Source organism: Peromyscus eremicus, chromosome 14, assembly GCF_949786415.1.
Source record: "Peromyscus eremicus chromosome 14, PerEre_H2_v1, whole genome shotgun sequence".
In the NCBI taxonomy this organism is placed as follows: domain Eukaryota; kingdom Metazoa; phylum Chordata; class Mammalia; order Rodentia; family Cricetidae; genus Peromyscus; species Peromyscus eremicus.
Window position 1 is genome coordinate 76,259,460 of NC_081430.1, and position 27,983 is coordinate 76,287,442.

The window sequence follows — 27,983 nt, forward strand, 5'->3', positions numbered from 1 at the left end:
ACATTTTGATACAGGGTTTCTCACTTCACTTAGACCTTATTGATTTAGCTATGCTGGCTGGCCAATGAGCTTCGGGGATCTACCTATCTCCACACCCCCTGGCACTGGAGTTGCAGAGGTCAGCCATCATACCTAACTTTTTATGTGGTTGCTGGGGGATCTGAACTGAGATACTCATACTTTCATAGCAAGCGCTTTACTGACTGAGCTGCCCTCCAGCACCACAGTTTCTTCTTGCTGTCTGACTAAGATGCTTTTTCTTTCTTAGTTGCTCTTACAATGTCTTCCAATATTGTATTGTATAAAAATAATGAGTATGCATCCATTGCTTGTTTTTGACAATCAAAGTAAAGCTTTTAACTTTCTGCTATTGAGGTTGTTAGCTGTGACCTTTTTATATACAACCTTTGTTGTGAGTTGCTCTGCCCTTTTTTGTTACATTCTCTCTCTCTCTCTCTCTCTCTCTCTCTTTCTCTCAGAGACTTTCTCTCTCTCCTCCGCATGAGTGTGTGTGAGTATATGAGTGTGTGTGTGTGTGTGTGTGTGTGTGTGATATGTGTGCACCACCACAGCTTGTGGGAAGAGTCCTTCTACCATGGGCTCTGGGGATTGAACTCAGGTTGTCAGGTTTAGTGACATAAGACCCATCTGCAATTGGTGCTCCAACATAGCAAGAATTCATTAAAAAGTTTACCTATTGAGCCATCTCTCTGGCCCTTGGTCTGTCCTTCTTAAACTGCTTCACTTTCTTTTTAATTTTTCTTTGATCCTTTATTGTTTAGAAACATGCCTTTTAATTACTGTGGTGATGTATTGTGTCTCCAATAAAATTTCCCTGGAGATCAGAGGAAAAAGCCTGCCACTATATAGAAGTCAAGCAATGGTAGCACATGCCTTTAATCCTATTACTTGGCAGGCAGGGATCTGTCTGGATCTGTGTGAGTTCAAGGCCACACTGGGAACAGAGCCAGGGGTGGTTCCAACACTAGTTAGCCGTGGAGGTCTGGAGGTCTGTATAGACAGGAAGTGACAGAGCTGGGCAGCAAGAGGAAATGATGAAGCTGGACAGAGAGAGCAAATCAGATGGCAGAACAGCAAGACATATAGGTGTGAGTAGACAGGAAGTCTCGTCTTTGGAAGCTGCGGAGTTGGTGAGGTGAGGTTAGCATGTTCCTCTGATCTCTCTCAGGTTTTCACCCCTTTATCTGGCTCTGTGTTTTTTTTTTTTTTATTTAATAAGACCCATCTGCAATTGGTGCTCCAACATAGCAAGAATTCATTAAAAAGCCACTTGTGGGCTTACAGGGCCCCTGGCTCAGGCCCGGTTGCACAGCTCAGGCCAGAGCATGTGGCCAGAGTGTCTTTGGCTTTTTCTCTCCCATTGGGTGGTGGGCTGTCTCTGGCTTCCCATCTTGGATTACCACAACATTAGGTAGCCAGCTGTCTCTGTCATTTTAGATTTTTGGAAGTTGCTTACAATGTTCTTCCTGTTTACTTAGATAACATTATATCCTTCTGGGTTCTTTGATGTAGTTGAAGACTAGATAGTTATAATTTTCCTTGGTTATGATAAAAGATAAATTAGATATGAAACTTTAGACTCACAAATATAGGATAGATAATTTTCTTTAATTTTGCCAAATACAAATAGACTAGATATTATAACTAATTCTTGCTTGATAACTGTTTTGTTATATGTAATTTTACTATGTTAAAATTAAAACCTTCCTTTTTGATTAGACAGAAAAGGGGAAGTGCTGTGGGATGTCATTCTGTATGCTGTAAATATGTGTTGCTCTGATTGGCTGATTGGTCAGTAGCTAGGCAGGAAGTATAGGTGGGAAAGCAGACGAGAATTCTGGAAAGAGGAAGGACGGAGTCAGGAGTTGCCAGCCAGACACAGAGGAAGCAAGATGACAAGGCAGAACTGAGAAAAGGTACCAAGCCACGTGGCTAAACATAGATAAGAATTGTGGGTTAAATTAAGTATAAGAGCTAGTCAGTAATAAGCCTGAGCTGATGGCCAAGCAGTTATAATTAATATAAGCTTCAGAGTGATTATTTTGTAAGTAGGTCATGGGACTGCGGGGGCCTGGCAGGACCGGAGAAACTTTCCAACTACAAATTACCATATATCTCTGCACATTTCCCCACATTTGTTCTGTAATTGATTTCTAGTTTTATACTGTTATTGGATAAGATTCTTGATAGAATTTTCTTGAAATTATTAAGACTTGTTTTATGAGCTAGTGTAATATCTATCCTGAAGAATGTTTGATACTTAAAAAGAATATGTATTCTGCTGCTGTAGGTAGAGTGTTTTGTGGTAAGTACATTTTGACTTAAACTATAGGGCTATATCCCAATATACATGTTGTAAGTTGAAATTATCATTACTCAAAAACAGATCTAACACACCTTTTTTACTGAGCATCAAAGTATTGGCTGTTTGCTCTCCTGATTATGTCACTGATTGGGAACTATGGCTTTTTGCTGCTGCCTAGCACTTTGAGAAGGTGTTGACTATCATTACTAGCTTGGAAAAAGTTATAAAATTTGAAGTGTAGTTTCCAATAAATGTGTTAACCTTTTACAGTTGTAAAGTTGAAAAGTTCTAAGTGGAACTCTCTTAGATTGAGAACAAACTCTGTATGTATATCAGGTTTTTAAGGTTTATAGTGCTACTGAAGTCTGATAATTCTTATTGATTTTCTGACTCAATGATCTTTGTATTGCTGAAAACAGAGCATTTATGTCTCCTGCTATTATTGCATAGTTACCTCTTTATCCTTTCAGTTCTGATATTTGTTTATATGTTTAAGTGTTCTATGTTAGATGTGTATAGATTGATAATTTTCCCTCTTCTTTTCTCTAATTAGTTTACCTTTCCTTCTTCTCTTTTCCCCCTTTTTCATTTCTTCAACTTTACTTTTCTTTCTGGAATTTTTATGTAGCTGAAATAGGCCTCAAACTGTCTATGTCTTAGAGTGTGCTTATCTTTCCTGCAAATTTAAAAGAAAGCCATGTCAGGTATTGTGTTCTTGGTTGTCAGATATTTCTCTTTTAACACTCATATCATTGCAGGAAAGGAGAAAGAGGGAAAGATAAATTTCATGTCGTGTGTATGTGTGTGTGTGTGTGTGTGTGTGTGTGTGTGTGTGTATTAAAAAAATCTAGATAATCTTGATATTTCATGTGAGAAGGCATGTGATACTTGTCTTGAGTCTGGTTCATCTCTTTTAACATGATCTCTTATTCCATCAATTCCCTGCAAATGACATAATTTCATTCTCTTATAACTAAATAAAACTCCATTGTGTATATGTGCCATACTTTCTTATCCACGCTTCTAAAATGGACATCTAGACTGATTCAATATCATTGACTATTATGCATTGTGTCACAATATCGTGGATATGCAGGTATATATCATAAGATGATTTAAATTTCTTTGGGCATGTACCTAGAAGTGATACAGCTTTATTATATGACAGTTTTAGTTTTTGAGGAACTTTCACAGTGATTTCCATAGTGACTACATTAACCAATGAAGTGTGTGTTAGGGTTCCGTCTCATTCTACAGTCTCCACAATTTGGTTGTTGTTTGTTTTATTGATTATAGCCATTTTGACAGGGGTGAGATAGACTCTCAATATAATTTAGATTCAAATTTCCCTGCTAGCTAAGGGTAGTGATCATGTTTTTTATATAATTATTAGCCATTTGTACTTGTTTTGAAAACAAAGTCATCTGCCACTTATTGATTAGATGATTTAAAAAAATATTCTGGATATCAATTCCCTGTCAAATTAGCAAAGATGTTAGCTCCAATTCTAGAGACCTAGTACTGGATCTTGAGTCTACAGAACTAGTATGTTACCAGGATACACTGGGATGAGCCTGATAATTGAGTTCACTGGAGTGGTCTTGAAGTCCAGTACTATGGGGTTAGAGTTGGAGATGGAGCCTAGATCTAGGGCCTAGGCCTGAACTTAGAATCCTCAGGTGCTGGCATAGCACTGGAGGATTATTTCAGTCCATTTTGTCCTACTAGAATAGAATACCACAGTAATAATAAACAGAAATTTATTGCTTCATACTTTTGAATGTATGAAGTCCTAAGATTGAGGGGCTAGCATCTGGTGATAGCCTTCTTGCTTTATCATAATGTGACTAAAGTAATCCCAAGGGTAAGAGAGAGCCAGATGGGGCTCGAACAATTACTCTACAAACCCACTTCCGTGATAACAACATTAATTCATTTACCAAAATTCAGCCCACAAAACTAAGCACTTTGTTTTTGTCCTGTACTTTCTTTATGATCTTTTATATTCTTGGTAATTTCATACATGTGCACAGTGACATACATGTACACATGATCATATCTGGCCCCATTTCCCTCCTTCAACTCCTCTGTGCCCCCTCAAATAATGTTTCCTTATTTATTATTATTTTTATTTCCTTATATTATTATTATTTTCCCAACTTCATGTCTTTTTTTCAAAAATTATTTCCTTTATATTTTGAGATTATATCATTTACTCCTTCTCCTTTTTCCCTCCAAATCGTCCTATTATATTATTCATCCTTGCTCTCTTTCAAATTTATGGCCTCTTTTCATTAATTGTTACATACATATATTCTGTGTAATGTTACTTGTATGTGTCTTTTCAGGGCTATTTTTGTATTGGACAACCAATTGGTGTCCTTTTCCCTAGGGAAGACTATTCTGCTCTCAGCATTTCATAGTTACTTACAGTTCTTTGTGTAGGCTGAGAGGCCTGTGGTTCCCACAGTTCCGTGGTTCTACATTCTCCTTCAAGATCCATGATTTCACTACCTCTAGATAGTTGGCTAGGTTTCTAGTAGCAGGCATGATTTCTCTCTTCAGCAGGTCTTAAGTGACAGATATCTTTCACTTGTCCCAATTGTTAACCCTTTTGTTGCTGTAACAAATATCTGTAAGAAACAATTGGGGGGGGGGTATTTTGGCTTGCAGTTACAGTTTTCAGTTCATGATCAGCTTGCTCCATTGCCATGGATCTCTGGTAAATTAGAACAATATAGTTTACCTCATTGCAGCCAGGAAACAGACAAATAAAGAGAGGGCTCAGACATAATAGAACTTCCAGAATATACCCCCAGCGACTTAATTTCTCCAACTGGGACCAGAAAGTTTACACTCCCCCCAAAATGCCATTAAATTAATTTAATCTGTAAGGGGATTAGTACAATGAGAACCATAATGATCCAGTCACCTCTCAATGATTGATACCACAACTGGCAATCAAACAAATGAGATTATGTGGGGGGGACTTTATATTCAAATCATAACACTCATTATGTGATTCTCAATTTTGGAAACTAAGACTTTGAAATCATTTACAGTTTACAGAGAAATGGGAAACTTATGATGAGTTAAATTCTCATTTCCAGTTTAAATATGTTGGTTTTTTTCACAAATAAAAATTTTATATAGCTATGGTATATATGTGGTGTTTCAATATATATGTATACTGTGAAATAATTAAATCAATATATTAATATAGTTCCTCATGTACTTATTTTGTCTTTTGGAAAAATATTTAACATCTACTTTCTTAGCAGTTCTGAAGTTTACAGTGCATTCTTATAAGCTAGTGTCATTGTGCCATATAAAGTAAAGAACTTACTCATCCTAACTGAATCTTTCCCTGTGATGTGCATTGCCTCTGTCTACACCCTCCAGCCTGACATAAACACTTGATTCTCTACTTCTAGTTCAACTTTCCTAGATTCCACAAGTATGTGATATGTAGCATTTTTCTTTGTATACCTGATTCATTTCACTTAATATCCTTTAGGCATCCGTCATGCCATAAGTAATAGGAGTTTCTAACTTTATAAGGCCCAATAGTATTCCATTTGATATATAGTGGGCATGCATATGTACATACATATGTATGCATATATAAATGTTAATGTGTCACATTTTCTTTATTTCATTTGCTGAAAGCAGTGTTAATCTTTGACCTAGTCTGTTGTGACTAATGGAGTGCAAATGAGAATATAAATGTTCAATACAGATGTAAATACTCAGTGCACATATTTTATTTCCTTGGATATATGCATAATGTTGGGGTTACTTTGATCATATTGTGGCTCTATTTTAATGTTTTGAGGAATCTCCATAGTATTTCCCATAGTTGGTTGTACTAAATCAATTTACTACCAGTAATGTGAAAGGCTTGCCTTTCACCACATCCTCGGCAACACTTAACTTTCATCCTTTTGATAATAGGCATTCTTACTGGTGTGAAGTAATGTTTTTATTTGTGGTTTTAATCTACTTTTCTGTAGTAGTTAATGATGTTGAGTGTGTGCGTGTGTATGTGACTGTGTGCAAGAATTTGTGTATATTGATTGTTTTATGGTCAGTTTCCAGTGCCTTATTTTATCTGTTAAATAAGGTGATCTGTTCTGTCATTGTTCTTGATGCTTGCTGTTGTACATTGTTATCTGTGCACTAGCTTTGATATTTATACCAGTTTTGATAATGTGAGTTTCCAGAAATTCTAATGAGCAGGATGTTTATTTCCTCTGACCCAATAATCTGTTATTTTACCACTAGATGGTGCACCAAGTCCAGGTTTGCTGTAAACCCATGTTTGATGTAGTATCATAGTTTCAGCACTAGGAGACCCAAGCCCAAGTATGCCCTAAATCCACAGTTGAGGTATTGTTAATAATTAACTGGACACATGTCTTCAAAGATAATCTGTATTGCAAGCTTCCATTTGGGGTTGTAGAAGGCTCAGGGCATTGTCTACAATCACCTCCTTGTAGTCAAACACACTTGGATTGTGCCCTGTTGTACACAGCTCCGACCATCTCAGGCATGTATCATCTTACTGTGCACCTGCCTTTTCTTCTCACATGCATACCACAATGTTGGATTATACCTGGAGGTAACAGCTACTAACGCTAGTACAGCACAGTAGCACAGTGGAAGAAACAAGGCCCATGCTTCTAGGCACTGCCGGCTGTAATTGTATACCTAGTGGTTTTCGACCACAGCAACCACACATAGATGATGTTGGCCAGGATAGAAGTCCAGTTTACTGACACGATGAGTTTCTGTCATCAGGGTAGGTCTGGAGACTTTGTGGGGGCAGAAACTGTTTGAATCCTATCTTTATGTGATTTCTTTATTCTAGCATGGAATAGCATGGGCATAGGATTGTATGTGATATGAGATGTACCCTAGTTTTACATTATAGCAGGCATTGATGCAAGCTGAAACATGAGTACATTCTGTAGGGATGCATTTGTGCATGTGTGTCCAAGTGCATGTTCCTAAGTATGGGAGTGGGGGTGAAGTCTAGATAGAGGTCGACATTGAGGACTTACTTGAATTGCTCTACACTTTATTTTTTTGAGAAGGATCTCTCACTGAACCTGTAGTGAGACTAACTGGCCAGTACTCCATCCACTCTCTACCCACTCCCTACCTTCTCAGCACTTGGTTCTTTTTACATGTGCTAGGAATTGAATTTAGGTCCCAATGCTTTTGGCAGGCACTTTAACCCATAAGCCATCTCCCTAGTCCCTTAACAGAGTTTTTCTTTTTTGTAAGTCTCATTTCTTGCTCTGTCAAAGTCTCTTCTATTCCTAGTTTGATGTTTTAATCAGAAGACTTAGGTTTTAACACATTTTTTTTCCATTTTTTCACTTTATCAATATGTTACTATATTAACACTTATTTTGCTAGATTTATCACTTTATTTCAGTTGTCTGATATAAATCATTCTTTTATTTGGAAGAAATCATATTTGTGAACAGGCAAGTTCTAGATCTAAGCTCCTTTGTTGTTTGTTTGTTTTTAAACTTACATGACAAAGCAGGCAGTATTGTTTTTTCATTATTCCTATGTAACTTTCCCTTTATATTAATTAGTAAGTTTTACAAAGTTTCCAAATTGGGGGAAAAATGAAATATGCAGATAAAGTAAGGTCAGAGATCTCTAATCATGCTCAATCTAAACAGTCTACACCAAGCCATTATAATCCAGTTGTCAAAAATCAAATATAGAGATCTTGAATTGAGAAAAGGAAAAGAAACATGTCAGATATAAAAGGGTTTCAGTGAGGCTGTCACTGGATGTCACAGCAGAAACCTGATGGGACTGCAGTCAATGGAATGATAAATTTAATGTACAGAAGGAAAAGTATTCAATAAGAATATTATACCTGACAAGTGGTCCTTCAGAAGTAAATGATAAAGTCTTTCCTAGACAAATAATGCTAATTGTGCTCACCACAACCAGAGTGCCATATAAAATAATAATTGTTTTTCAAGCTAAAAGAAAAACTTAATAATTAGTAACATGAAAATATATGAAAGTATTAAACTCACTGCTGAAATTAAGTACACTATCAGATTCAATACTTTAATGTAATTGTGGTTCATAAATTATTCATGTTTAGTATGAAAAATTAAAAGATCATAGTATTAAAAGTAATAAATACAATATTAAAAGTAATAAATATTAAAATATATAAAAATGTAAATTATGACACCTAAAACAAAATATAGTAGGGATGCTGAACAATAATGTAGAGATACTTTTTTCTTAATTGGTGAATTAAATGGGGAGGAGGGGTGTGATGACACGGTAAAGCAGGAAATATGGGGAGGAACAACTAACACTAAAGGCCATCTGAAAAACCATATGGAAACCTACTACTTTAGAAGCTTCCTAAAATATAAACAAATGGAAGGAATTTAAATGGAGTCACCATTTAATGGAGGAGACAATACCTCAGCTAGACATCTTTGGCCACCAAATGAAACCTCAGTTCCAGGAATGGGTTTGCCAAAGGGGTCCCATAGACCCTCTTCCTCATCACAGGCTATTGTATTATATTGCCAAGGCTGTTGGTTACTCTCCATAACCTGATGGTATGACCCTGTTGCTGAAAATACCACTTACTTATTTCACCATACATGGAAAAATTGAGCTGGTGCCCTACTAGAAGCTTTATTTCTACTGATTAGTGTTCATGGTGCTAGAAGGTACTTTACATTACTATTTAGTCATCAGTATCACCCAGCAAAAACCCTGCAACCTATGACCTGCTTGCAAGATACACTGCTACAAATAGTGTAGCAAAATGTGGCATAACTGTTACAGGAGTAACCAGCCACATTTTGGTTTTATTTAAGACCCATTCCATGAGATGGAACCCATACCTGACACTGCTAAAGCTCTAAAAACCTGTAACCTGATAAGTCATGAGCCCTATCAGGAAACTTACTGCTATTAGTCCATTAACAGAACATAGCAATACAATGACTCCTAATAACATACTGTTCATAAGACAGTGCATGGTTCAACCCTCATCAGAGAAGCTTCTTCTTGAGATAGATGGTTATTAACACAGAGACCCATAAGTAGATATTATACAGTGAGTGAGAGACTTGGGAGCACTCAGCTCTAAATGTCCCATCCCATCCCCTAAGGCCCACAGATCTACCAGAAGAGGTGGTAAAAAAATTTAAGAGCCAGAGGTGGTAGATTAAACTCTAAGGAAATAGTATGTGTCTAACACAATAGGACTAAACACATATAAACTCCTGTGATAGCACATACAAGACCTGCACAGGTTCAAACTACGGAAAAATCCCAGCACTGAAAAGGGAAAGTGTACAAAAAGTACCTCCCCTTACCAGGAAACTTATTTCCAACTGATACCTGATGGGAAAGGGGAAATCTGTTTTCTCCAATGAAGTATCTGGTACTGGGTATGTCAGCCACACTTTGGGGCAGGACCCGTGCCCAGGAGTTGTTGGCCTACTCAAAACAGATTCCATGCTTTGTGTATGTGCGTGCACATTTTTTATTTTCTCCCCCCTTCTCTCTCTTCCTCCCTCTTTTCCCTCTCCTCTCTCTCCCTCCCTCTCTCTTGTTTGGTTTTTTGAAACACAGTTTCTCTTTGTAACAGCCCTGGCTGTCCTGGAACTCACTCTGTAGACCAGGCTGGCCTCGAACTCCCCAGTGCTGGGATTAAAGGCATGTGCCACCACTGCTGGGCACTTCTTTTCTCTTTTTTTTTAATTTTTTTTATTTTACTTAATTAATTAAAAAAAATTTTTTTGTGCCAAGACTTTAAGTTCAGTTTACAATTTAGGATCCTGAAAGTCCCAACAGCATAGTGAAGGCTCAGTGACGGTTCCCTTTGGGCTAGATCACATAAGGAAGCAGTCCACCAGCAAGTGATTATATGTAGAACAAGTATCAAACACATCTGAAGGTAGGTAGGTGAAGAGATTTGTTTTGTTTTTAACAACCATCATGAAAAGCTAATAGGTTTCAAGAAAACTTCCCTTTGAGAGCACATCTTGATAATATCCTACTAGGTTCCACCTCCTAAAGGTTCTGTAGTAGCTCCATTACTGTGTTTTAATGAGTTACAGTTATAATTAGATAATCTTGTATGTTCTCAAATCTGAAGTTTTATTTTTAAGGTTTATATTATTTTATTTCTAAAAATTTGAACATAGTTTCATCACTAATGTTAATAGTTCCTGAGGAAAATATTTTTAGTTTGTTTATGTATGGTCAACTTTACATATCTAGTCTCATAAAATTTACCACTAAATTTAGACTATTTTACCTTTAGGAGTGAACATATAGAAGTGGAGAATGAACACAAACTATGTACTCTTGTTTTATTTTGAGCAAGATCTCAACCTGCAGTTGAGGATGGTCCAGAATTTATTCTGTTGCCCAGCTGCTGGCCCTGAACTTAGGCTCTTCCTGACGTCTCCTTTGTAGTGCATGGATATACTATTTAGTTTTTGACAAAAAACCTAAACATACCTTGGAAGAGGAGCTCTCAATTGAGGAGTTGCTTCCATCAGATTGGTTTGTGAGCATGTGTGAGGGGACAGTTTCTTGATTGACATTGATGAAGGAGGGCCCAGCCCACTGTAGATCTGCCATGCATGAGTGGTTGGGCCGGAGTTATACAAGAAAGATAGTTGAGCAAGCCATGGAGAGCCAGCCAATAGGCACTGTTCTTTAGTGGACTCTGCTTTCTTGGTTTCCCTCAATGATGGACTGCAAGCTGTAAACTGAAATTAAGTGTTTCTTCTCTAATTTGGTGTTGGTCAATGTTTCATCACAAAAACAGAAAGCAAACTAGAACACTGGTTTGCAGATGTGTGCCACCAGATACAGAAAACTTAATCTTGGGAAGAAAAATGACCATAAAACTTGGTGCTGACACTTGGGCTGATAAAAGAAGGGCATTGTGGTCTTTTTAGGCTTAGTGGCAAGTAAGTTTCTGAATGAGGCAGGTGTTTTTATTTAACAACTGTCTACTTCCTACTAAGGCATTCTGTTAAAGAGACCAAGAAGAACCAGACAGACACAGGACACACTTCCTCCAACAAGACCACACCTCCTAATCCTTTCCAAAAGCTCTACCAATTGTGGTACAAGCATTCAACTATATGGGCCTATGAGGGACCATTCTCATCCAAATCTTCACACATCTTGCCCTTGCTTACATGCCCAAGGTTGAAGGTAAGCCCCTATTGATGAAAATATGGCACACGTAGGACACAGGACTTAGATTATTTGAACTGGTTCTAATCTGAAAACCTCCTCCCTCTCGTCTAGTTTCCACAGTACAAGGAAATGTTATGCAAGTTTCCATAGGAGGGAAGCAAGTAACAGTCCTACCCAGCAGCAACATAAGAACCACAATATGGCAAAATATCCACAAAGGGGCAATATGCTGTAACTCCAGCTCCAGGGGACCCAATGCCCTCTTCTGACCTTGAAGTCACCTGCAGTCTCATGTGTATACGAATACCTGCAAATATACATGAATAAAAATAAATATTTGAGAAAAAGAATTTTTATAGTTGTCTATAACTAGAAAGCAGAGATTGAATTTATTTCTGATATTATAACATTTATACATATTTTTGATAGCTGTACCATTATTTTTTATTGTTGTACCTTTATTTTTTAACTTTCAATTCTTAATTTTATTGAAAATGGATTTTTTTTCTCAAGTAATATATCCTGATTACGGTTTCCCTTCCCTGTACTCCTCCCAGTTCCTTTACAGCTCCCCTCCTATCCAGATCCATCCTTTTCTGTCTCTCTTTAAAAAAAAAAAAAGTCTTCTAAGGGATAATAATAAAATATAATAAGATAAAACAAAAACTAACACTGAAATTGGACAAAACAAACAGAAGGAAAAGAGCTCAAGAGAAGGCACAAGAAACATACCCACTTGTATTTCCCAGATGGCTAAGGATGTTGAACATTTTTTTAAGTGTTTCTCATCCATTTAAGTTTCCTTTTGAGAATTTTCTATTTAGATCTTATACCTTGTTTTTTAAATGTGTTATTTGTGGGTTTTCTTCATAGTTAAGGGGAAGATTTTTTTTATTGTAGATATGAGACAGAGAAAACATTTGCTTTCTTGATACCTATTTTTTTTTTGAGTTCTCCATATATTTTCGATATTAGCCCTCTCTTTGATGTTTAGCTAGTAAAAATCTTTTCCCATTGTGTATGCTTTTGCTTTGTCCTAATGATGGTGTCCTTTGCCATGCAAAAGCTTTTCGGTTTCGTGAGGTCCCTCCCATTTATTAATTGTTGATTTCAGTGCCTGTGCTAACAGTGTTCTGTTCAGAAAGTTTTTCCTGTGCTAATAAGATCAAGACTGTTTCCCACTTTCTCTTCTATCAGTTTATCTGGTTTTATGTTGATGTCTTTGATTTATTTGGAGTTGAGTTTAGTGCAGGGTGATAAGTATGGATCTATTTGGATTTTTCTACATATAGCTGTCCTGTTTGACCAGCACTTTATGCTGTCTTTTTTCTCAGTGTGTATTTCTGGCTTATTTACCAAAAAATCAGGTGTCTATAAGTGTATGGATTTATGTCTGGTTCTTCAGTTCAGTTCCATTGATCAGTGTGTCTGGTTTTGTGCCAATACCATGCTGTTTTTATTACTATAGCTTTATATTACAACTTGAAATTGGGGTTGGCGCTACCTCCAGCAATTCTTTTATTATTCAGAATTGTTTTAGCTTGTGTGTGTGTGTGTGTTCAAAAAACTAAAAATTGTCTTTTAAGATCTGTGAATAATTGGGATTTTGATGGGGATTGCACTGAATCTTTGGATTGCCTTTGTTAGGATGGCCGGGTTTTTTTTTTTGTTTTGTTTTGTTTTTGTGTTTTTTTTTTTTTTTGGTTTTTCGAGACAGGGTGTTGCTAGAGTTTTCCTGCCTGGCCCACAGTCAGGGCAAATCTCTTTCACCTGCCAGTCCCACAGCCTCTCAGACCCGACCAAGTAAACACACACAGAGACTTATATTGCTTTCATACTGTATGGCTGTGGCAGGCTTCTTGCTAACTGTGTTTATATCTTAAATTAATCCATTTCCATTAATCTATACCTTGCCACATGGCTCGTGGCTTACCGGCATCTTCACAAGCTGTTTCTCATCATGGCGGCTGGCAGTGTCTCTCTTCACAAGCTGTTTCTCATCGTGGCGGCTGGCAGTGTCTCTCCTTCACCCAGCTTCCTGTTCTCTCAATTCTCCTGTTAGTCCCGCCTATACTTCCTGCCTGGCCACTGGCCAATCAGTGATTTATTTACTGACCAATCAGCAACACACTTGACATACAGACCATCCCACAGCAACAGGGTTTCTCTGTGTAGCTTTGCCCCTTTCCTGGAACTCACTTGGTAGCCCAGGCTGGCCTCAAACTCACAGAGATCCGCCTGGCTCTGCCTCCCGAGTGCTGGGATTAAAGGCGTGCGCCGCCACCACCGCCCGGCAGGATGGCCATTTTTAATCCTATGATCCATGAGCATGGGAGATCTTTCCATCTTCTGATATCTCTTTTAGTTTCTTTCTTCAACTCCATAAAATTTTTATCATACAAATCTTTCATTTGCTTGGTTAGAGTTACCCCAAGATATTTTGTATTATTTGAGGCTATTGTGAAAGCTGTTGTTTCCCTGATTTCTTTCTTAGCCATTTGTCATTTGTTATATAGGAAGGCTACTGATTTTTGTGAGTTAATTTTGTATCAAGCTACTTTGCTAAAAATGTTTGTCAGTTATTACGGGAGTTCTGTCACCAGTCCATTAGCCAATTGAGAGGAGCGTTTTGGAGCGAGGAGCAAGCGGCAATGGGTGTATATGGTGGCTTGCAACTCTGTTGAGGTTCCCGATTTATTCTTTAATATTTGTGCATGGATTTTACACTTTAATAAACAATAAAAGAATTCTTTAATAATCAGGTATATGAGTTTCCTGTTGGAATTTTATCATGTGTAAATAAAGATACTTTGACTTCTTCCCTTTCTATTTGTATCCCGTTGATCCCCTGCAGTTGTCTTACTGCTCTAGCTAAGACTTCAAGTACTATATTGAATAAGTATGGAGAGAGTAGACAACCTTGTCTTGTTCTGATTTTTGTGGAATTGCTTTGAGGTTCTTTCCTTTTAAGTTGATTAAATTAACTGCCTATGGGATTACTATAAATTGCCTTTATTATGTTGCGTTATGTCCCTTGTATACCTGATTTTTCTAGGACTTTTATCATGAAGGGGTGTTGGATTTTTGTCAAAGGTCTTTTCGGCATCTAAGGAGATGATCATGCAGTTTTTGTCTTTCAGTCTGTTTATATTGTGGATTTCATTATTCAATTTATGTATGTTGAACTGTTCCAGCATCTCTGGGATGCAGCTTACTTGATTGTGGCAGATCATCTTTGACGTGTTCTTGGATTAGGTTTTCAAATACTTTATTGAGAATTTTTGCATTTATGTTCATATGAGAAATTGGTCTCTATCTTTCTTTGTTCGATCTCTATGTAGTTTGGAAATGTGGGTAACTGTGGCCTCAAAATGAATTGGACACTGTTCTTTCTGTTTCTTTTTGTGGAATACTTTGAGGAGTATTGGCATTAACTCTTCCTTGAAAGTGTGGTAGAATTCTGAGCTAAAACCATCTGGCCCTGGGCTTTTTTGGTTGGGAGCCTAATTTTACTTCTTTTTCATTAGAGGTTATAATTCTGTTTAAATTGCTTATCTGATCTTGATTCAACTTCTTTAAGTCATATTTGAGAGAAAATTATCCTTTTCTTTTAGATTTTCCAATTTAGTGGAGTACAGGTTTATAAAGTATGTTCTTTCAATTCTCTGGGTTTCTTTGGTGTTTAATTGTTACATCCCTTTTTTGTTTCTAATTTTGTTGATTTGGATATTCTCTCTCTCTCTCTGCCTTTTAGTTAATTTGGATAAAGGTTTGATTTTTTTCAAAGAACTAACTCTTTGTTTTGTTGATTCTTTGTATTGTTTGTTTTTGTTTCTTTTCCTTTTTTTTTTTTTTTTTTGTTGTTTTTTTCAAGATAGAGTTTCTCTGTGTGGCCCTAGCTTTCCTGGAACTCACTCTGTAGACCAGGCTGGCCTCAAACTCACAGAGATCCACCTGGATCTGCCTCCCAAGTGCTGGTATCAAAGACAATAAAAATCACTGCCTGGCTGTTTGTTTTTGTTTCTGCTTTATTGCTTACATCCCCGAGTCTGATTTTATTTGTTTTGCCATCTACACCTTTGAGGTGTGATTTCTTCTTTTTATTCCAGAGCTTTCTAGTGTGCTGTTAAATTATTAGTGTGACTCTCCATTTTTTTTTTTTTTAATTGTAGGCACATTGCTATGAACTTGCCTCTTAGAACCACCTTCATTGTGTTCCATAAATTTTGGTATGTTGGGTGTTCATTTTCATTCAATTCCAGAAAGCCTTTAATTTTATTCTTAATTTATATCTTGATGTATTTTTCATTCAGTAGTAAATTGTTTAATTTCTATGAGTTTGTAATCTTTCTGTTGTTTCCGTTGTTAATATCCAGGTTTAATCTGTGATGGTTCAATAAGATGAAGTGTGCTATTTCAGTTTTCTTATATCTGTTGAGACTTACTTTGTGTACAAGTATACAAGTATATGGTCAGTTTTGCAGAGAGTTTTATTATGTGCTGAGAAGTTAAATTCTATATGTTAGGATGAAATGTTCTGTAAATATCTGTTTGGTTCATTTGGTTTATGTCTGTTAGTTCCAGAATTTCTCTGCTTAGTTTTTGTCTGGCTCACCTGTCTATAGCGAGAGTAAGGTATTGAAGTCTGTCACTATCAGTGTTTAAGGGTCAATATGTGATTTAAGCTGTTGTAGTTTCTTTTACAAACTTGGGTGCCCTTATGTTTGGTGCATAGGTGTTAAGAATTGCAACTTCTTCTTGGTGATTTTTCCTTTGATGAGGATGTTGTTTCCTTCCCTATCTCTTCAAATTAGTTTTGGTTTAAAGTCTATTTTGTCATATTTTAAAATGGCTACACCAGCTTACTTCTCGGGTCCATTTTTTCTCACTATTTTACTGCAGAGTGATATCTATCCTTGATGTTAAGATGTGTTTCTGGGATGCAGCAGAAAGATGAATCCTGCTTTTGCATCCTTTTTGTTAGTCTGTATCTTTTTTTTCCTGAGGAATTGAGACCATTAATGCTAAGAGATATCAATGAACAGTGTTTGTTGATTTCTGTTATTTTGTTGTTGGTGGTGATAGTGTATGTGTGTATTTTCCCTCCTTTTAGTTGCTATTCTTTCTGTTTTCTTAAGTGTAGTTAACCTTTTTATGTCAAAGTTTACCTCCTATCACCTTCTCTAGGGCTGGATTTGTAGATAGATATTGCTTAAATTTAGTTTTATCATAGAATGCCTTATTCTCCATCTATGGTTATTGATTATTTTGCTGGGTATAATATACTGAGCATCTGTGGTCTCTTCAAGTCTGTAGAACATCTGTCTATGGCCCTTTAGGCTTTTCCATTGATAAATCCGTTATTATTCTAATAGGACTGCCTTTGTATGTTACTTGGCCTTTTGCTTTGCAGCTTTTAATACTCTTTCTATGTTCTGTACCTTTAGCTAATTTTATTTATTTTGTGCCAAGGAGACTTTCTTAACTGGTCCCATCTCTGGTGTTCTATATGCATCTTGTACCTTGATAGGTATCTCCTTCTTTAGGTTAGGGAAATTTTCTTCTATGATTTTGTTCTAAATATTTCCTGTGCCTTTGAGTTGGGTTTCTTCTTCCTCTATTTCTATTATTCTTAGATTTGGTCATTTCACAGTGTCCTGGATTTTCTGGATGTTTTGTGCTTGGAATACTTAAGATTTAAGTTTTTCTTTGACCACAGTATCTACTTTTTTTTTAATGTCTTGGAGTTGGAATTCTTTGGGGGGGCTGCCAAACAGTTCCCAAATAAAGACCTGAAGACTTACTATGAATTATGAATGCTTGGCCTTAGCTTAGGCTTGTCCCACTAGCTCTTTTCACTTAATTTAACCCGTTTCTATTCATCTACATTTTGCTTTAGTGCTTTTTACCATGTCCTACTTTCCTGCTTCCTCTGTATCTGCTTGGCTGCCCCCCTGGTGTCTCCCTGGTGTCTCTTTTCTTTCTTCCCCTAAGCCTAAATTTCTCTTCCTACTTAGTCTCCCTGCCCAGAAGTCCTATCTATACCTCCTCCGTCACTATTGGCCATTCAGCTTTTGATTAGACCAATCAGGTGCCTTAGGCAGGCAAGGTAAAACAGCAAAACATCTTTACATAATCAAACAAATGCAGCACATCTTTACATAGTTAAACAAATATTCAGAAACATAAACAAATGCAACACATCTTTACAGTTAAACAATTCTGCAATAATGTCTTCAGTGCGTGAGAATCTCTTTTTTATCTCTTGTATTGTTGGTGAGGCTTGCCAACACCAACAAATTGAGTTTCTAAATTTTTTCATTTCCAGATTTCCCTCTGTTTGTGTTTTCTTTATTGATTCTCATTCCATTTTCATGCCTTGTACTGTTTTATTCATTTCCTTCCACTGTTTGTTTGTGTTTTCATAGCTTTCTTTAAGAGATTTATTTAAGGTCTTTTTCTTGTGCTTCAGCTATGTTGGAATATTCAGGACCTGCTGTGATAGAGTTGCTGGGCTCTAGTGGAGGCATATTGTCTGGCTGTTGTTGATTGTGTTTTTATGCTGGCATCTAGGCATTTAGATTTGGGAAGATTGTAATTCTAGGTGTTGATATCTGGTTTTGTCTTTGTTGGATGGGTGTTTTGTTTCTTGGTTTCTGTTTCCCTCTCTGATTCTTAGGAGTGTATGGTGGCTGTCTGTTGCCTGGTAGGATTCTTTTCTGGGATCCTAATGGGTGTGGTCACTGGCAGTTCCAGGTAAAATGTGTTTCTAGGTATTGGGAACTGACACATAGGTATGGGGATAGACTACAGAGGAGCTGAAAGCAGAGCCGAAAGCAGGGTGTTCCACTAGGATCTACTTAGTCCCCTGAGAATGGAGCAGAGAGTGTGGAGAGGCTGCAGCAGGTGATCTGCCACAGATCTGGGGAAAGTGGAGGATTGGACATGTAGGAATGGAGGGAGGAGTGAAGGTCTGCCTACCTGCTTCTCTGACAGGGGTGGCCTGTGGGTTCCCAAGGAGTGCTTGTTGGGTTTGATGCCTAGGATAAAGCCATGAATGGGGGAAGGGATGTTTGGAGGGGAAGATCTGTGTTATTCACTGGAGTTGGGTTGAAGGAGTTGCAACTGGTGGTTTGCTATAGAGCTGGGGATGAGACTGGGTGATTGGTTTTGAAATGGTTGAGGGAGAGGTGAAGATCTTCAGTTAACCTACCCACTACCCTTGTTTGGAAACTATTGTACCTTTACAATAACAGATATAAAGAACAGGGTAGACATACAGTAAGGAGAATTAGCTTCAAGAAGTTAGATAGCATGCAACTCCATTAGTATATCCCTCAAAAAAAAAAAAACTGTAAGAATGAAAACAAATAAGTAATTGCCATGGGGACTGGAATAGGACAGGTGGAAGGTGTGAATACAGAGGAGTAATAATGAGGGGATTGTTTTTAGCTTGGAGTTGTTTTATAATTTGAAACTGTTGAGTATCTTGGTAGTGGTTAAACATGATGTAAAATTGCATTCCTCTGACTAAATCAACACATATAGACATGAAAAATATTGGGGAAAACTGAGGAACATTTGTATGCCAGCTAAGAATAGTGTACAAATATTAAATGTCAAATTTTCCTAGCTTTAATATTATGATAAATAATATCTCACCACTGGTGAAAACAGAGTGAATTCTATAGTTGTTTTTTTTTTTTTTTTTTAACTTTCTGTGCATCTGTGACTATTTCAGTATAAAAAGTTATAGTCTCAGCTGGGCAGTGGTGGCGCATGCCTTTGATCCTAGCACTTGGGTGGGGGGAGGGACGACAGATATATTTTCATCATTTTTTTCTCAAAAGATTGTATTATGTACATTCTAAAAAATTCTCAAGTTCTTAAATAAAAATCTCAAAGATTTTCTGATAGGTATATTTATAGAAGTTGAACATTTATAAGTTTTGGGTCTATGATGCATTTTAAGGGTTGTTTCGCATATAGATTGAGGCTTGTATTAAAATCATTTTTTCTTATGTGCTTGCTTAATTTTCCAAAACTATATGATGAAGACTTGTATTTCTTTTCTACTTAATTGCTTTTATACCATTGTCTTAAAACAAATTTTTGTATGTGAGGATCTGTTTCTGTTTTCTATTTTCCTTTCCCCCTGATTAATTTATAAAGTACAACATTATTTTGATGGTTATACCTTTCTAATAAATTCCTAAGTTCCCCATGTGTTTTATTCCCCTAGATGCAATTAAAGTCAGAGTACATGAATAGAGTGGAATAAGAAAAGGAGAGAAGAAACTTGAACTTTTCTGATGTGAAATAAATTCAGTTACTGTCACTATCATTGTTCTGATTCCACTTATGGAGGGAAAGCTGGGCTAGAGGAACTGACTAAAGTGCTGAAGTCTCTTTTATTTTATTTACTTACTTTTATTTACCTTTTTTTTTTTTTGAGGGTCTCACTGTGTACCCCTGGCTGTCCTGGAACTTACTATGTAGGCTGGCCAGGCACTCACAGACATCTGCCTAATTCTGCCTCCTAAGTGCTGGGATTAAAGGTGTGTGCCTCTTATTCCTGAAATCTGAGGGGAAACACTTCAGTGGGCCCCCTGAGCTGGTGTGCTTTCCAAATGCCAGAAACTACATAAAGAGGAACAGTTGTGGGCCTTGTAACCAATCCGGAGCAAACAGCAAAGGGAGAGAAGAAAGCCACTGCTCTTGGCATTGACACCATCTCTGTACATTATGCTATTTGTTGTTTCCCAACCTTGCAGCCATTTTATGGTTATTACTGTCATCGCTGACTATGCAAGTGAGGTAGTTTGATGAATGTTTTGGTGTGGGTAAAATCCAGATTCAACTGATGGATTTTAATATTTGCTATTCATTTACATTTGTGAATAAAACCCTTGGACTGATTCTATGTAATATATAGAGCTCATCGTAAGTGTTTAAACACGTTTCATGAATGATTCAGATTAAGTGAAAAACTGATGGTGTCCACTGGGTGGCACCCATATACTAGATGCAAGGACAAGTCTGAAGGACCAGCTGGTTAAGGGTGATCAGCACAATTTGCTGAATTGGAAGCTGTCTTCTTTACCAGGAGTTGGCTGACAGCCTTTGTGCCAATCTGTCTGAAGCTTGATTTTGTTGTTTTAGCTTGATATTTTTATTTTTAAAAAAGTCCAATATAGAGTGGTCAGCCCTGAAACTACCCCCCCACCACACACACACACACACACACACACAAACACAGAGAACAAAACCAGACTCAGAAGGTTGTATTTATATATTCTGTGTGTGTGTATGTATATATAAAATTTATATATATCTAACAATAATAATCAGAAAAAGAGACTATCAACTTGAGAGTAGGATGGAGACATGGGAGGGGTTAAAGAGGGAGTGTTTAGTATGGGTTAAGGGGAAAATAATGTAATTCTGTTTCAATTAAAAATATATTTTTAAAAGGTGTCAAGTTGGGAGGGATGGAAGAGTATGCACTAATATGTCTGTCCTTTTCAGAAGAAAATGTTTGTCAACTCCTGCCTTAGACAATATCCCCAGGGATTTCAGTATATTATATTCTCTTTTAATTAGGACTATGGATAATAACCTTACTAAAGTGAGAATAGTAGATTTACAAACACAACCTTGTACAAGGCTGCAGCTATGAAGATGTAGGACCTGCTACTAAGAAGTTCTAAGCCAACCATATTGATGCCTAGAGATTGTCTTCTGATGAGACTGACTAGAATGTAGTTACTAACCAAACTTGTATTGCTATGATTATCATTATAATAAAAGTATTCATTGAAGAACAAAAGTTCAACAGAAGTGCTAATGGTATATACATTTGAGATAAAGTATTATAAAGAAGGTAACCCAGTATTTTGAAGATATGTTATTTTTGAAGCAAAACAATAGGGAGCTAGGCGGTGGTGGTGCACGCCTTTAGTTCCAGCACTCAAGAGGCAGAGACGGGGATATCTGAGTTCTGAGTTCGAGGCCAGCCTGGTCTACAGAGTAAGTTCCAGAACAGCCAGGGCTACATAGAGAAACCCTGTCTTGAATAGCCAAAGAAGAAAAACAGTAAGGAAACATGTATTAATTGGGTGTCATGATTCTGTTGAGTTTTAAAAAAAATGTATATAATAATACTACTTAATGGTTTATTTTTTGGTTAGTTATAGGTAGTTAATGAAAATGAAAGCATATATTTACTTTTTTTTAAAAAGTCATATCCCAAGGCTAAATTTCAAATTTTGTGTTAATATGTGGGCTTAGTGATAGGCAGTTCAATTTGATGTACTTGTAATTAAATTTGACTTGTATATTAGAGATGTTAATGTTTTGGAAGATTAGTAACTTACAGTGTAGGTTAAAAAATTGGAATCTCACAAATTAAGGAAACAGTGTAGTTACCAGTTAGATTTTATTTTTTGAAAACCAGAGCTATGCTTTATTAGAAATACCCCTATGTCAATGTTGAAGTCAGTATGATCTATATTTTACATAGAATCTTCTTTATAGGAATAGGAACATATTAATCTTACCTTAAATGTGTGTTATTCTAATGAATACTCAGGAAACCCCCACTGAACAAAATAAATAGAATATTATAAATACTTACCTTTACCAGTTAACTTCAATTGTCAACTTTACACAACCTAGAATCTCTTGGGAAATGAATGACAATGTGAGGGATTGTCTATAGTTTGCCTACATTGGTTTGGCCTGTGGGCACATCTGCTACAGATTGTCTGAAGTTGACTCATGGAAGAAGACCCAGCCCACTGTGAGTGGCACCATTCCCAATCAAGGGGTATTGAACTCTGTAAGAGCGGAGAAACTGAGCTGAGCACAAACAAGTGACACATTCATCAGTCTCTCTTTGCCTTTTACTGTAGATGTGAGTATGACTAGTTACTTCAAGGTCTTGCCCCTTTGACTCCCTGCTGTGATGGACTGTAACCTAGAACTGTAAACTAAAATAAATCCTTTTGCCCTTAAGTTGCTTTTTGTTAGAATATTTCATCATAGCAGAAATGAAATTAGAGTATCATTCATCATACTATCCTTTCTTCCAAAATTGGTGTTTTTCTTTTTCATTCTTATTTATTATACTTTTGTACTTTAACATAATAAATGTAGTCTTATTTTGCCTTTTAAATTTAAACACTAAATGGACTCATCAGGTTGTATTTATATATTTATGCATTTATATTCATGTAACAATAACAGTTAAAGAAAAAGAGGACAGGAATTTGAAAGGCAGCTGAGGAAAGAGGGGCATGGAAGGAATTGGAGGAAGAAAAAGGGATGGAATGGAGGTAAATGATGTAATTATATTGTAACTTCTTAAAAAAGAAAAGAAGTAAGATATATATTATGTGTTTGAATTATTTTGTACAAAAGCCTGTTTCTATCAACATTATTTATGTGACTCATCCACATTGATAGGTCTAATTCTTCATTTAAACTTCCAACAAGTATTTAATTGCATTAGTATTTATTTGTTTGATTTTTTTTTTAAAGATAGGTTTTACTATATAGTTTAGGCTGGCCTGATACTTGTATATATAACATCAGATGGCCTTGAGTTCCAGTCCTCCTTCTTCCTGCTTCTTTTTCTTGGGTACTAGAATTACATATGCCACTACAGCCTGCCTTCAGAATAATTAACTAAGGCCAGGCGGTGGTGGTGCACGCCTTTAATCCCAGCACTCGAGAGGCAGAGACAGGCGGATCTTTGTGAGTTCGAGGCCAGCCTGGTCTACAGAGCGAGATCCAGGAAAGGCACAAAACTACACAGAAAAACCCTGTCTCGAAAAACCAAAAAAAACCAAAAGAATAATTAATTAATTATAATATTGGTAGCCCTAATTTTGCACTATTATAAACGATTCTTCAAAAAGTTTTGCATATGTGAAAAATTTCCTTGGGGTATGTATTTATGTATACAGTTGTTGGTGAACAAACTTTTATTCTCCGTTTTTTTACTAGCTTTGTAACATTATTCTCCCAAGTAGTTATGTCCTCAACAACATTGCACTGAAGTTTGACTGAGACTTAGTACATTGGAATTAAAGTATTAACTATATGATAACTGTCATTTGTGCATTTGCTAAGATTTTGATAGCTAAATTTTTTAAAAAGAAGCTCAAGTTCTTTGTGCAGTCTTCTTCCGTTTTTCTCTAGAGGTGATGTGCTCTAATTATTGGTATTATTCCTATTTGTTTATAGTTTTATTGTAAGATCCCCTATAATTGCCTTTTGATATACCTTCTTCTAATAAAACACTCATTTGGTTAAATTTATCTTGTGCTGAGCAACTAAATTAAAATGGAATGTTTTCATTATTATCTGGCTTTGCTCTAAAGATGTGATTTTCCCCTAGAGCAAAGCTGGAAGTCTGGTATCTAGGTGATAACAGAAGACTGATACAGTGAGAGAGTAAGCAGTCAGAGGTCGAACGTGTGTCACTATCAGTTATCATGAATGCAGTAAAGCAAACAACATACCACAAATCTCACCATTTGAGTCTACTGTCATTGCAGAATAATTGTACTCCATCTTTCTATGTCCGTTCTTAGGTAATTTGAAATACTTTTCTCTGCTTTCCAGTCTAAGTGGCATAATCATGTTGAAAGAAAATTCAGTGGCATTCTTTACCTGTGATTTCTCCTGGATATCAACTCTGATATTTCAGGTTCTTTTTTTTTTTTTTTTAAACATGTCAAGAGAGTTGAATATTGATGGGGATGAGAGGAAAGCGTAGTTTGCTTCTAGAGGAAGGATAGTTCGGTGGGGCTCTTTGGTGCTAGAAAAAATACACTAGAAATGGAGAAGAGGATCATTTCTCATTCATTTCATGAGACTCCATGCATCTTTTCATGAAGGTATTCTAAACAAACTTGAATATTTTCTTGGGTTATGTTTCTTCCTGTGTTTCTCTTTGGTTCCATGGAATCTGAAGAGTTTGTAAATAGTGAGCTCACGCATAAAATAAAATTAATAAGTATTTCTTAAAATCCAAAGACAGTTTCTAATGCCTACTATAACAAGGCTTAAATCTTTAACAAATATTTAAATTAAATTTATTAAGAAAAGACAGTATATTAACATTTTTACCTGCATCTATAACTGTTGGATATTCAATATGATATACATGTTTTCTATGCTTCATATTTGGTTTTCTGGGATTTTCATTTGAAATATGATTATTTTATTAAGAAAGAAATATTTGCCAAGTGGTGGTGAAACACATCTTTCATCCCAGAACTCAGGTGGCAGAAGCAGGTGGATCTCTGTGAGTTCAAGGTCAGCCTGGTCTACAGAGCAAATTCCAGGACAGTCAGGGCTACACAGAGAAACTCTGTCTCAAAAAAGGAAAGAAAGAAAATATTTTCTTAAAAAAAAAAAAAGATAAAAAAGTAACCTTCAGATTAAAAAAAGAGAGAGAGGAGGAGAGCTAAATTATAGAAATAAAATGTACTTTTGGAGAAGGTTAAAGAAAAAGGTTGTGGTCAGGTGGTGGTGGCATACACCTTTAATCCCAGTACTCTGGAGGCAGGTGGATCTGTGTTCGAGCCCAGCCTGGTCTACACAGTGAGTTCTAGGATAGGCTCCAAAGCTACACAAAGAAATCCTGTCTTGAAAAACAAAAAACAAAAAAACAAAAAAAAAAAACAAAAAAAAGAAAAGAAAAAGAAAAAGGTTATGTTGTCAGATGAGAAAGGATTTTGTAAAATAAGGATTTTACCCTAAAGTGGAGCCAGCAATATGGCTTAGGCAAAGCTGCTTGCCACTAACCCTGATTCCCCAGAATCCTCCTGCTGGAAGAAAAAAATTAGATGACTTCTGACCTGGTGTTAGTTTGGGTTTCTCTTGTTGTGAAGAAACACCATGACCATGGCAACTCACACGCACATGCGCTCACATACACACATAGTAAATAAATGTAATGAAAAGATTTAAAACTGTGTCCTAAGGTAAAGGATTATTCCAAAGGAAAACAGAAAAGGGACAAACTAAAGGGACAAAGTACATCATACAAAGGACATGAAAAGCTAAAGCTTAAAGAAAGATGGCATCACAGCTATGACTAAATTGACTATAATTAAAGGTCATAAACCTTGTAATGTTATTTTGAGGTAGAAAAGATTTCTCAGTAATCATATTACAAAACTGGCTTAGAAAACCAGAATTTTATGATCTATCCTTCTGATTAGATTATGTTCAAACATTAAGTTTGTATGTTTGATGGTTGAGGAAAAGCCTCCACTCAGAGGATAGCCACTGCTTTCTCATCAGGCTTGTTTGAAAGCCTGGTGACCCCAGCAGATAGATCCCTGGTACCCATATGGCCGAAGCGGAGACCATCTCCTACAAGTTGTCTTCTAATATCCACGTGTGTGCCACGGCATGTGCACTCTTCCACACATGCTAAATAAATAAATGCAATAAAGTGTTTTTAAAAAGCAATTATTTTAGCCAGGCACTGATGGCTCACACCTTTAATCTCAGCTCTTGGAAGGCAGAGGTAGGCAGATCTCTGGGTTCAAGACCAGCTTGTTCTACAAATCAAGTTCCAGGACAGCCAAGGCTATACAGAAAAACTTTGTCTTGAAAAACCAATAACAATAATAATTATTGTTATTATTTAAGTTCCCCAAATAACTAAACTGAAAACCTCTCTGACTACATTTCTACTAACTCTCACTTTTATATTTCTTAGATCATTTTTTGTTTATTTGGTTTTGGTTTTTCCAGACAGGGTTTCTCTGTGTAGCTTTGGTCCCTGTCCTGGATCTCGATCTGTAGACCAGGCTGGCCTCGAACTCACAAAGATTTGCCTGTCTCTGCCTCTCGAGTGCTGGGATTAAAGGTATGTGCCACTGCAGCCTGGCTTCAGAAGTTTTTAATTCTTCTTTAAAGTATTGTTTCTTTTCCATTCTCTCCTGTTTATTTGTATCACTGTTGATTCCTATATAACTTATGTTCTGTTCTTTTTCATTTCAGACATTTGTCAGCTGGTTTTTTTAAGTTCAGTAATCTTAGATTTTGCCATATGGAGTTGGATATGAAACCTGCCCATTTCTTAATTTCATATTATACATATAATTTCTAAAGTTATCTAATTTTCTTTGGTAGATTTTAATTCTTTGTTTACGTTTCCTTTTTAGGCTACTGTTAAGGATTTTTCTTTGCCTCATTTTAGTTTTCTTAAACTTTTTAAACTCTGTATTATCTGTAGTGTTTTGTATTTTTTTAATCATTGTTTATACTTTGTGCTCTATCTCATACCTGTAACTTATTGTTTACAAGTATTTCCCATGGGATGGAACAGTAAACATGGATATAAAATTTCTTTTTTTTTAATTCTAAATTAATACGAGGGAGGAGTCAGTTGTCCTCCAAAACTCTGTTATTTTGAACTGGGCTGGCTTCTTGTCTGTCCTGCTGGCTTGCAAATACCAAGAGCTGTGGTGATTTTCCTTTTCCCAAATAATCTCTTTTGATCCTTAGTCTAATGGCAAATATTCCCAGAAATCAAAACAGTCAGCACACTGAAATTATCTAAGAAGCTATTACCATTCCACTACTTTAGTTTATACTTTTATTTGATCTCTGCTGTTTCAAACAAATGTTATGTCAGGGATAGTGGTGTTGTTTATCTCTTTTATTTTGGGTGTGTGGGATCAGAGACTTGCCACTATGTATTACTAAATTAATCTTCTAGAAGTAAAAAGAAAATTTCCACATTTTAATTGCTTTATATATTGCATTTATATAAGGTTAGTGTGTTTTAATTAGCCACTTGTCATTGAAATGTTGGCTTTGTTGTTGACCATTAACATTTTTTCCCCTCAATTTACCAGGGGGAAGAAAACGTCAATGCTGATATTTAGAAAAGAAATAGAAAGGATAAATTTCATTTAAAAATTACTTTTGGGCACCACGAGCTGTAATGAAATATAAACAAAAATTAATTTTCTTTTCTTTCCCTTTTTCTTGTTTAGTGAGTGATAGCTGCTTCAGAAATCTTGCAGAAGACCGCAGTGGGATAAATCTTAAAGATCTTGTCCAAGATCCTTCTTTGTGAGTATTTGTTTTTATCACTAAGTATAATTTAAAACTTTATTTTTACATTAACTTAAAAATAGTTTTAACAGTTAATTTTAAACTTTTTTTTCTGAGAATTTGTTACATTTAGTTAAGTCTGACAAAAGGGAAAAACATTAGAAGAGGTGGCTGTTACCATGAAAGATTGACTTCAATAGCACTAGTAGCTGGTAACAGCACTGTGGCAGTAGATAGTGGTCAAAGGAATTACTTTCTTTTTTGGGGGGCTTCTTTTTTGTTTTTGTTTTTGTTTTTTTTTGTTGTTGTTGTTGTTTTGTTTTGTTTGAGACAGGGTTTC

At 36.3% G+C, this 27,983-nt stretch overlaps 1 protein-coding gene across 2 annotated transcripts in view; it reads left to right on the forward strand.

The window, feature by feature from the left end:
• Gphn (gephyrin) overlaps nt 1-27,983 on the forward strand; it is a 409,924-nt gene that overhangs the window by 56,840 nt on the left and 325,101 nt on the right. For both annotated transcript variants that reach the window (XM_059278956.1, XM_059278958.1), the window contains exon 2: nt 27,583-27,661. In XM_059278956.1, the coding sequence (XP_059134939.1) occupies nt 27,583-27,661 (79 nt within the window). The remainder of the gene's footprint in view (nt 1-27,582; nt 27,662-27,983) is intronic.